General features: G+C 31.9%; 1 protein-coding gene across 6 annotated transcripts; it reads left to right on the top strand.

Moving 5' to 3' along the window:
- The first annotated feature begins 7,473 nt into the window (after nucleotides 1-7,473).
- On the top strand, nucleotides 7,474-11,579 carry LOC142536466 (putative receptor-like protein kinase At2g42960). 6 transcript variants are annotated; one of them, XM_075641931.1, is made up of 9 exons: nucleotides 7,474-8,032; nucleotides 8,572-9,300; nucleotides 9,410-9,514; nucleotides 9,673-9,795; nucleotides 10,042-10,212; nucleotides 10,312-10,441; nucleotides 10,582-10,791; nucleotides 10,994-11,150; nucleotides 11,418-11,579. In XM_075641931.1, exons 2-8 carry the CDS (start codon nucleotides 8,648-8,650, stop codon nucleotides 11,120-11,122), a joined length of 1,521 nt encoding a protein of 506 aa, XP_075498046.1. In that variant the 5' UTR covers nucleotides 7,474-8,032; nucleotides 8,572-8,647; the 3' UTR covers nucleotides 11,123-11,150; nucleotides 11,418-11,579. The 6 variants fall into 6 exon arrangements, with proteins under 6 accessions (XP_075498046.1, XP_075498045.1, XP_075498042.1 ...); XM_075641930.1 differs by lacking the exon at nucleotides 11,418-11,579 and adding an exon at nucleotides 11,262-11,388; XM_075641927.1 differs by lacking the exon at nucleotides 11,418-11,579 and adding an exon at nucleotides 8,162-8,259 and having other exon boundaries at nucleotides 10,994-11,388.
- The last annotated feature ends 739 nt before the right edge of the window (nucleotides 11,580-12,318 follow it).

Below are 12,318 nucleotides of genomic sequence, written 5' to 3'. Positions count from 1 at the left end.
CGAGATATCTAACGACTAAATTGGTTGATATTCAATCTCGTGTAGTTGCACGAGGCAACGACTAAAACCATTGATCAATGTCATTGGATTGTGGTAATTGATTTGTATTGTACTTGGAAGAAAATACAATTAAATCGCCACCTTGATGTTGTAAAAACTTGTGTGTGACGGTCTTACGAGTCGTATTTTGTGAGACGAATATCTTATTTAGATCATCCATGAAAAAATATTACTTTTTATCGTGAATATCGGTAGGGTTAACTCGTCTCACAGAGACCTAGTCTCCGACGTTAGTATTAAATGTGTGGCACAAACGAAAAGATGAGTATAATTAATGATAAATATATTTATAATATAACTAAATTGAATAATTATTTAGAACAATTTATATCGGTATATCAATACATTGTATTTTAAATCTATTTATCTTGATAAATTTGAATTACATGAATTTCAAATCCGTACTTTTATTTATTTAAGCAAATCCAATAGTTCTTTGGATGAATTGCGATTGGGCTACATATTGTCGGCCCAACTTAATAATGTAAAAAAAAATAGTTTTACTTTATTTAAATATTTATATAAAAAAAAAAACTTTATTACAATATACATACTATATATCAATCCGACGGTCAATATGTCAAAATACAAATATCAAACACATTACTTATAAAAACAAAATATTTATAGTATATTATCATTGATTCGACTAATTTGTGAATGATATGATATCCAAACGATAAAGAAATTCGATTTGAAAATAAGAAACAAAACTGATGGGTTATGATCCTTTTTAAAATGATTAATTCTAATAAAAAATTAAAATGGGCTTAAAATATATTTAATTAAATGTTAGGATCATTAATTTGGGGTGATTAAGCTCAAAAAAGATCTCATTAACTCTTAAACTCAAACAATCATTTTATCTTTGCACGTGTACTCTTCGACGTCTCTAACTCTTTTCACGCGACACATATGACAATCATGCACATTTCTTTTATGGGTTCACAGGAGCGATGGTTGCGCATTCGAACTCTACTATCTATTATCCGCCTAGATTTTCTATTTCAGGTTGCTTGTTTATTTGGTTGCATAAAAAACATAATCATGTTTCGTGATTTTTTTTAAAAAAAAAATCTAGCGCGTTTTGTAATTTTACTAATAAAAGTATATTCTCCCGAAATATCTTTTTGTGAAAAACCAAGAACAAGACTAAGAGGTGCTAATTGTAAGAAAATTTGCACATATTGTGATTAAATAAATTAACCAACACATGGTGTTTGGGACTAAAAGAACGAGTGAAGACAACTAAGTATCGAAATCTGGCTCTGAGTCAGGCAGGATTTATTGTCCATTCGATAGGAATGTAATTGATATTCTTAACAGGGTTTTGGGAATTTTATCAGAAATTGGATTATATATATAATATTAATATTATTTTCCACTTAATTGATGTAATAAGTAATGAATAGTTATCTTGTGAGACGATCTCACGAATCTTTATATGTGAGATGAGTCGACTCTATCGATATTCACAATAAAAAATAATATTTTTAATATAAAAAGTAATATTTTTTCATAGATGACCCAAATAAGAGATCCATCTCAGAACATACGATCCGTGAGATTGTCTCACACAAATTTTTTACGTAAATAATAACATAGGACAGGCAATAAGATCATGCAATACCTATTGCTGATTAGATCCAACGTACGTACGGATATGCTTCTCGAAAAACGAGGTAAATCAATAAATAAAACACACAGACACAGCCAAATTAGGTTCTGTCGATGCTACCTATGGGAGCAGTGCCCCACAAGATCTGGGCCGTTGATTTTAAAAAATTTGATGGACTCCGCATATGAATTGGTGGACCCCGCATATATGTGGTTAAATTTGGGCCTTTGATCTTCTCATGGGGCAGTACCCCTGAGGTAGGGTGAAATATTCCGCCAAATTATGAAAAGACCAGCGGACATTGACTTATAATTAATTAGGGTTAGTGGAATAAGTATGGATCATCCAATAAGTCATAATTCAATTCACGGGGTTTGCTTTTAACCAAAATTTGCGTGCTAACATTAAAATCAGATATTAAATGCATCATTAATTGTTTTTTTTCCTTCATATTTTTACTACCACAACGTCAAATTAATATCACAAAATCATGATCAACGAATTCACCAACATTCATCTTCTGTGTATCGAAATACATGAAATAATGTCATTTCAGACAATGCAATACTCGCTCTCATAGTTTTTTCTTTTTTGTTAGACAATATAACACACACAAAATTTTTGCGAAACGGTTTTACGAGTCAATTTTGTGAGACAGTTCTTCTGTTTATGTCACTCAAAAATATTGTTTTTTATTGTAAATATGAGAAAAATTGACTATATCATGGATAAAAATCTATTAAACTGTCTTACAAGAGATCTACTATATAACGGTGTTATTTCAATCAAATAAATTAAAATAACGTAGACCCAAAATTATAAATTATATTTGAAAACCAGATTAGTTATCCTATGTAGGTATGATTGATGCCTTATATAAATGTAACTCCCATCACATGTAATATTGTTCGTTTCTTCACTTTAAGTTGTGTTGATTTAATGTATGAAGCTGCCGGTTTTCTTTATGAATGGGAAAAAGGCTAATGCGTAGGCTTCGTTGGAAAATATTGGTTACAATTTTTAACTAATTATTTAGTGTAATCTTAGGATTGATATATACGACTCAAAGGCTATTTTTTTAGCCTAGTAATGACGATTACATTTTTTGGGTACGCAAGCAATCACTTTGGACTATTTTTGGTGCGGATCAATTTATGGGACATATTTCTAACTCGACTCGACTCGTGTAAAATATTATTTTTTTAAAGTATTAATTTTTATAGTAGATATAGATCTGATTGACCAATCTCACGTATAAAAATTTATGAAAATATCTCATAAAATACTTCGTGATATGGGGAATAAGTAAATATAAAAAAAATTTGGGGGAAATAATAATTACAAATAATTTTCATAAATCATTAAGAGTTGCACAAACTGACTTCTTTTTACCGGCCAAGGGACCACAATTTATTAACCAATGATATTAAATACTTTTTTTAAAATAAATTTAAAATAGTGATATTTTGTAATAGTTGGATGATTTTTCTTTTAATCTTTTGACCCCCGTTTATTATCTGATACACAATTAAATGCCTTTCTTTTTCCTTTTCTTTTTTTTCCGGGAATATTTTTTAATATTTACTGAAAATTTAGGGTTCGGTTACAATATGTGATAGCAGTTCGAATGCAGATCTCGAATTTACTTTAGGCCTGAAATCACGAAGGGGAGCATTAGAAGGGGGCCGAGAGGGTGTCACGGCGTAGCCCCTCCGACGCTTAAGTCAGAGACCGACAATATAATGAGAGGACAATTAAGGTTACTGCTAAAAGCCAATATAATAAATGAATAAATTGAACGCTCAAACCTGTTATTTATAGAAGAATACATGAGCTCGTAATGGAACACTTATTTTGGATAGGAATGGACCGGAGACTCAAAGTCGAGTTTGTGTCTAGTCCTTATAGGCCTATTCATAGGGTACCACTTTTCTAATGTTATTTCCCTTAAAATTTTGGTAATAATTTACCAAGTTTGGGACATCGAGCGGGACAGATAGGATATTTTATCTCTTTAAATTAAAATTTTGTTATATAGTATAAGTTAAAATATTAATTTTTATCTGGAAGTTCTATTTTTAAAATCTCTTTATTTTAACACAGTATGTATAAATTCTTGTCGAAATTTATGAATCTCTTGTATTTGCTAGGGAAATTTGAACCTACCATAAACCTAAATGCAAATACGAGGTAACGAGCAAAATAACATCGGTCAAACGTTTTTTAAAAACAATAACATTCTCATATTTAGTTGAAAACATTCAAATACATATTTGAGGATGATCATCTTTCAAAAATAAAATTTGACCAAAGTTATTCTCCAATTTTTCAGAAAATACAAGAGTTTAGTTCGGATACTTGAAAGCTTAAATGTTTGAATTTTTTGTAAAAGTCGTAGGACTTTCCTATACCTAATTTGTTCTCACTTTATAGAATTTGAATTCAACAGTTCGAGTTTCAAAACAGATTCATTCAAAAAAATATTTTTTTGCTTGTCTTTTGCCCACATCAACATTATCTGACAATTATACACTATTTTTCGGTCAATTTTGTACGAAAAAACTTATACAAATATCAGTTTAGCTTTCCTCAATGTAAACTTATGTCCTTGAGAATGTATAAATATTTCCTCGATTAATTGACTTGGTAAACCAATAAATTTTAATCTGCGTTAGTTTAGCCTCGACTTAGTCCAATTTAATTAATTTAATTCAGTTTAACACAATTCAGTTTTGCCTTGTTTTACATCAAAATCTTAATTGATTTAACAATCTTTTCTTATATTTTTTTAAAAAATTTGGTCCATTTCATTTTTAAAAATTTTGAATTTTTAATTAATTTTAATGCTAAATTTTGTTTATGTGTTTTAAATTTATTTGAATTGTTTTATTATTATCATATATGAATTGTAATTTTACTGCTTATATTAAAAACTAAAAGGAAATAATGAAGTATTTGGCAATGTTAAACACCAAATGAAAACACACTTGAACGATATATTATGTAATTATATATATGTGTGTGCGTTTGAAGTGAAAAGGTTAAAAAATATTGTATTTTGCAACATTTAAAAGATATGACTTAAATAATATTTCGAGTAGAAAATGAAAAATAGAAGATATAAATTGGAGATTGTCTCATCCGGGGATCAACATTTATTGATCATTGTATTATGTATTATATGATAAATACATACAAGCTTATATCCATTGTTATATATTTGTTCAAAATTAGCAATTGATTTTTTTGTTTATCTACAATTTCTAGCATTATTTCATAAAATATTTCACTAAAAAATGAAGTACGAGTAAGAAAATAAGTTATTTTATACAAACTTGATTTAATTCAATCAACTATTTTAACATTAATGCTAATCTAACCATAAATTTTAGATTTAAAATTTTATGTCGTACTTGAGTTAATTAATATATGAAGATCTTAATATACAAGTCACAAATATCTATATTATTAATTAAAGTTAAATAACCCAAGTTAGTCAAACGACTGTGAAACGTTTTTCAAAATTTCAAAAAAATCCCTCATATTTTATTAAATATAAAATATATTACATATTTAATTAAATACTCACCAAGTTAAATAACCTAAATTAATCATATGATGATGAAACGTTCTTTAAAAATTTCAGAAATATCCCTCATATTTTATTAAATATAAAATATTTTACATATTTAATTAAATATTCACCGACTCTTATTCATTTTATATCCAAATTAAATCAGACAAAAACTTATGTGAGACGGTCTCACGAGTCGTATTTTGTGAGACATATCTCTTATTTGGGTCATCCATGAAAAATTATTAATTTTTATGCTAAGAGTATTACATTTTATTATGAATATCGGTAGTGTTGACCCGTCTCACATATAAAAATTCGTGACACCGTCTCACAAGAGACCTACTCATTAAATCAACTCATTTCTTATCAATTTCACACCCAATATTAAAAAACAATCACATAAAATCTCCACTTTCGGATTTATGGTTACTTTTTATATATGCAACCTTGTTCATAGACTACTATTATCATATTAAATTAGCATTCTCACCTAGAGATGTCAATGGGACGAGTATGAGACGGGTTTGGCTAAATCCAAGACCCTCCCCATAAAAAAAACTTTGATCCATTACCCGCACCACCCCGGTTAAATATTCTTCGGACCCACCCCATCTCGAATACGAAACGGGGCCGGGTAGACCCGTGAGACCCGAATTTTTTTAAAATAAAAGAGTAATATTTCTTCTCACATGATTGAATTATGAAACAGACAAGTCTCTAAATACAACATTGTGGAAAATTAATTCATGTCTTCGATCATACTAGATAATAACAAACAAATTATTTTCACGACATAAAGAATTACATTAAAAAAGAGTTACTAGCTATCCAAAAAAATCTTTACATCCCCAAAAATAAGTCATAACATAATTTAAATAGATCAATATAAAATCAGCGAGTAGGCAATATTTCAGACATATTCTTCGGGATCATTTTCCTCTTCATCAAGAATGGTGGGACAAGTTGGTAAACTACTTGAATAAGTAACTATAAAATTAAATAGAGAAAGTACATTGAAAAAAATAAAATTATAATTTCAATTTGTAAAAAAATGTAATTTAAAAAGAGAAAGTACAGTAAAAAAATTACAAAAACAAAATAAAACTGTTATTTATTTACATTTCACCCCACCCCACAACCATCTTCGCGAGCACATCAATGCCTCCAAAGTCGTTGGATTAAGTCTACTAAGATGATGACCAACTATTCTTCCACTATTTCTAAAAGCAGATTCAAATGGAATATTTTACATAGGAATATTTAAGATCGTTATGGTTGAGATGAGTTACTAAAAAATGAAAATTAATAAAACTTAAATCCCAGAGTATTTATATCCACATATATGGGGCGGGTATTATAGGAACCATGACCCGCCCCATATCCGGAAAGGTCTGAAAAATTGGATTCGAGACTCGTCCCATGAACCATTTAGTATGCCCAAACCCACCCCATACACGCGGGTCCATTGCGAACCCGGACCCATTGACATCCATATTCTCACCAACCAAATTATATATATACATAATACATTATATGTGAAAAATTTGGAGGAATAACATTGAACAAACTTTATTTAAAAAAAAAACTAATTTTCTAAAATATATTTGATTGTTATCAAACAAGAAGATAATTTTTTTAAAATAAATTTGATCAAAATTATTTTAATAATTATCGATATTAGTTAAATGGTGTATTATAGATATAAAAAAAATAATAATGCTGTTATATGAATTGAAGGACAATTAGTAAATTCGCTAACAAATCCTTACATTTGTTTGGATTGGATCTTCCGTTACAGTTGAAAAGCACTGTCATCTTATGCTATATATTTTTTTTTACCTCGGATTATTAGTTGATCATGAATTTATCAGATAAATTTAAAAAAGTGTCGACTAAACGAGAAAATCAACTGATCATTTAGAGAAAAAAATAATACAATTTTACATAGTATCAGATAAATTTGAAAAATTATCAGACGAAACAAAACGACGTAACTGATCTTTTCGTGTAAACAAAATATAACACCAAATTCGGTGTTTGCTGTCAAAGAGATGATCCAAATCCCATTTGTTTTCCCTCCTTCCTAGTAAAGTTGACTGTTTTCATTCCATGCCCTTCTACTTTGTCTGTAAATTTTTATTTCACCCATTTAACTGTTATAAATGCAGTCTACTCTCTACAGTGAATGCAGTCTACTCTCTACAGTGAATAATTATTGTCTGACTCTCTCTCTCCCGCGTCAGGTTTCCTCCATTGTAAACCAAGCTTCTTCTCCAGCTTTTTTGATGTACCTCTTTGCCCCGCATTTACACAATGCCAACTGAGGTTTTACCTAACTCTGCTTTTATTAGCCAATTCTGAACCGAACTCGATAATTTTTTCCACCGTCGAACTTGAGATGTCTCCGCTTTTAAAGATTGGTTTTTTTGTCTGCCATTGTTTGAGAAAATTTGGTTCGGTGTTCGCATTTTTTTATGTTTATTTTCTTGAAAAAATGCGCTTTGGCCCACTGCTGGTTACGGGTTTTTGACTTCTAAACTACTCTTCTTTTAGCTTAGTTGCTCGACTTTCTGGTGGGGTGCTACTTCATTCTTTTTTTCTTTTTTCTTTTTTTATTTTCATTTCTCTGTTGGGTTATTTGGTACGTTTTTTTTTAATATTTCATCTATACATTTGTTGTGTATCTATGTTCATCGACCCCTGTCGACAAAAGCAAGGGCCTTTTAACTGGGTTATGTAGAAGATCAAGGGGTGTTAAATTCAGATCACTTGCGAAGGTGAGATTTTACTCGTTTTATCTGTTGAATTTATACCGCTTTATTCCTGTGGCTTACTTACGCTGCCTGTATCACGAGTCACACTTTTTTGATTTTGCTATTATCACCCCTCTTAAGAATTTGATTTAGGATGGGATTTATTCACTGAATGCTGCTGGTTGAAGGGCTGAGAATGCTCCCTTTTATCTGCCTTCTAAAATGCTCTGAGAAGCGGACATGGAATTCAGGCATGAATAAATTAAATATAACATTTGAGATTTTTTCTCGCACCCAGGTGGCTCGCCCCTGGTTATAAATCTTTGTTTGTGTGATAATTTTGGCATTGCCTAGTTTGATCCAAAAATGGTTTCTATTGATTGATAAAACGGTGGATAAATAGTGCTTCTTGGTTAGTGATGCTGCTTTGTTCATGTTATTTTGCTTCCCAACTCGTGACTCCTCCGGGATTAACAAAGCAATGATTAGGATTCTTGTGATTATTAATGTATCTTCCAATTTTGGATGTTTTCTTTTTGACCTGACACGTTTCAGGGATCCAGGATTGAATTGGTCATCTTTTTTGTCCAGTACCGAGAGTAAAAGCAAGATTTGTTCATTGCATCTGGTTTGAAGAAAATGTCAACTGGAAGTTTAAGCACCGAGTTATCAAAGAAATACGGGGGCCTGAAACTATGGGTTTTGATTTGTGTGTGTATGGGTGCCTTTATAATATTAATTCTAGGAATATTATCTATATGGGGCATGTTTACTAAAAAATCTCGAAAGACCTCAGAAAAATATTCACTCTCTCAAATCCCTAATGTCTCAAAAGAAATAAAAGTTGACAAAGTTGGGAATCAAAGTGTGAATGATCACACCGAGAGTCTATTATTGACCATTGACGACAAAGCAAGTGATAAGAAAACGGAGACGATGTTAGTTCATTTAAGTAGGAGTAAATCAAGTGATCGTGATAATATCAGCCAATGCAGTTCATTATATCATCATGAAAGGGCCTTTAGTTCTCAATCAGGAGAGGAAGGAAGTTCTGGGAATGCCCGCAAACTATCTTCATTTTCTTATGGTCTTGCTATGGCATCTCCTTTAGTTGGCTTGCCGGAAACATCTCATCTTGGATGGGGCCACTGGTTCACACTTAGGGATCTCGAAATTGCAACAAATCGCTTCTCATCTGAGTATATTATTGGAGAAGGTGGATATGGGATTGTTTATCGAGGGAAACTGGTTAATGGGTCTGAAGTCGCAGTTAAGAAACTTCTTAACAATCTGTAAGTATCCATTTTCTGTTTCCAACATTTCTAGAACTTGTCCCATTTTATCAGCGAGGCTTTTATACTTACTTTTTATGGTTGAAATGAAATGGGAATTTTCTTCCAGTGGCCAAGCGGAGAAAGAATTTAGGGTCGAAGTAGAGGCTATTGGCCATGTTCGACACAAGAATCTTGTGCGGCTTCTTGGCTATTGCATAGAAGGAGTTCACAGGTAAGCTTCTTTGCTAGTGTAGTTCTGAAACTAAAAATTTTAAATGCTATATGTTTGATATTTATGTTGCAATTAAGTGCAATTATATTCTTTTCCTGTGTACTCGTGTATTCTACTCGAACTTTAATTACTCGAGTTTAAATTTTCCTTCGATTCAGAATGTTGGTATATGAGTATGTCAACAAAGGCAACCTGGAACAGTGGCTTCGCGGGTGTATGAAACAACATGGTACTTTTACATGGGAATCCCGCATGAAAGTTCTTCTTGGTACAGCGAAGGCGTAAGTAGATTTAGATTTTAACAATAAACTACTCGTTCATGTGATTCAGTTTGCTGATATGCAAGCTACCATCTTTGACAAAAGTAAACAGAGTGACATATTTCAGCTTTCACGGATGGGTTGTAAGATTCAGATAAATAACACAATTGGACATTTGCTGCTCGTATCCGTATTTATTTCTCGTATTACATGCACTTTTGACTTTCAAGGGTCTCTATTCAGAAGTATCTCAATTTGGTTTTGCAGGCTGGCTTATTTGCATGAAGCTATCGAACCGAAAGTTGTTCATCGTGACATAAAATCTAGTAACATCTTGATCGACGATGAGTTCAATGCTAAGGTTTCTGATTTTGGATTGGCTAAGCTCTTGGGATCTGGAGAAAGCCATATAACAACAAGAGTTATGGGAACATTTGGGTATTCACTTCTTCACCCTCACTTAAAAATATCCCCACTATATCTGTTGTTTCATTTGTTGTAAGCTGTGACATTTATACCTACCTTCGTGAATTTTAGTTATGTCGCTCCCGAGTATGCAAATACTGGCTTGTTGAATGAAAAAAGTGACGTTTATAGTTTTGGTGTTCTGCTACTAGAAGCTGTCACTGGAAGAGATCCAGTGGATTATGGACGTCCAGCAAATGAGGTACTTTTTCTATTTTCTTTCTGGTTGGGTTACTTAATATTCCTTGGTAACCGGGGAGGGTAAACACGCATGAATATATGAATTGTGACCAAGAAATCGATCACGTTCCTGTTAACCCACTGAGACTGTGCATTTGGCAGGTTAATCTTGTTGAGTGGCTCAAAATGATGGTTGGGAACCGGAAAGCCGAGGAAGTTGTGGATCCTGTTCTCGAAGTTAGGCCCACAACCCGTTCTTTGAAACGTGCCCTTTTGGTTGCTCTTAGGTGTGTCGACCCTGATTCGGAGAAACGCCCCAAAATGAGTCAGGTGGTTCAAATGCTTGAAACTGAGGAGTTCCCTTATCGTGAGGTGAGATTCAATCCCCACCTCTTTCAAACTTGTTATGCTAGTAGGACTTTTGTCTTTTTATTTGTTCAAGCTGTATCTCTTTAAGCTCGAAGTGCGTAAAATATTTGATTGATATGGTGAGTCTGAGTGTGCTAAACTAGTAAGATGCAAACCCAATGTCAATTAATCGACTAGTAAACGACTAAAGTTTCCTTTCTTGCAGGATCGAAGGAGCAGAAAAACCAGAACAACAAGCATGGAAATCGAATCCATGAAGGAAAGTTCCAATTCTGTTGAGATGGAAGTCAAGGTTTGTCAATCACAGAGCCATTCTTCGGAGACAAACAACTGATATTCTCTGCTCAACCACTAGTTTGGGGGTAAAAGAATTGATTTTCATCCCTTAGATGTGTAGATACTTTAGTCACCAACCCGTCCTTACACGAATAACATTTTCAAAGTTTGATTTTTGAAATAATCTTGAATCACAGAGAGCCGTGATGTGAACAACAAACTATTGCCTCGCGTGTCATTGGAAACTTTTTCACATTTATATGTGCCGCTGTTTTTGGACCAATTGGGTGTCATTGATAACTTAACAATCATCATTTTTGTTCATCTCATGTACTCTGCTCGATCTTCTACAGGAAAGTAGGGAGACTTCCACCACTTTCTTTGATACTTGGAGGTTTTTTAGGCAATGCAGGATCCCTTGTGTAATTTAACGGAGCAGTTGTACTCTGTATCTGTATGATATTTAGGCTGTTTACGGAAACAAATGTGATAAATTCATCGTTCTTAAGACCAACCACCACTACAATAGTAATTACTGCAGAACATTGCAAAAAAAGAAAAGAACAGAAAAGAACATCTTTTTTTTTGGAGAAAAGGAAGAACATTGCATGTGGATAAAAGTCGAAGGCCCATGAATTATTGGTTAAATTTATTTTAACTTGTACGGTCGCATAAGTTGGAGCATGTTTAGCCACGTCAACGTATCAGCTTTTATTTTAAAAAATAAGATAAATGTGCTATATTTAGGATAATGTTCTGAGTGGTATGATAGAAAAAAATATGGAATTTATCAAAAAATTTTGGTATGATATGATATATCGATACTGAAATTTTTGGTATATATTGAAATGTATATATAAATTATAATATATATTAAATAATAAAGTTAATTTTTAAAAAATATAAAGTATTTTTGGTATAAAACCAAAATCTCAGTATATCGCATCATTTCGATATAATCTGTATGTTAATTATACATATAAAAAATATCGATATTCGGTATCGTAATTTTAGCAAAACTTGTGTGAGGCGGTCTTATGAGTTGTATTTTGTGAGACGGATATCTTATTTGGGACATTCATTAAAAATTATTATTTTTATGTTAAAGAGTATTACTTTTTATTGTGAATATCAATAGAGTTGACCCGTCTCACAGATAAAGATTCGTGAGACCGTCTCACAAGAGACCTACTCCGTAATTTTCTGTATATTAAAATTTTCGATATAATATACAATATGTATTTTTTGGTACGA

This window comes from Primulina tabacum, chromosome 2, assembly GCF_025594145.1.
Source record: "Primulina tabacum isolate GXHZ01 chromosome 2, ASM2559414v2, whole genome shotgun sequence".
In the NCBI taxonomy this organism is placed as follows: domain Eukaryota; kingdom Viridiplantae; phylum Streptophyta; class Magnoliopsida; order Lamiales; family Gesneriaceae; genus Primulina; species Primulina tabacum.
The sequence above is the reverse complement of the archived record's forward strand: the minus strand, read 5'-3'. Positions and strand labels throughout refer to the sequence as shown.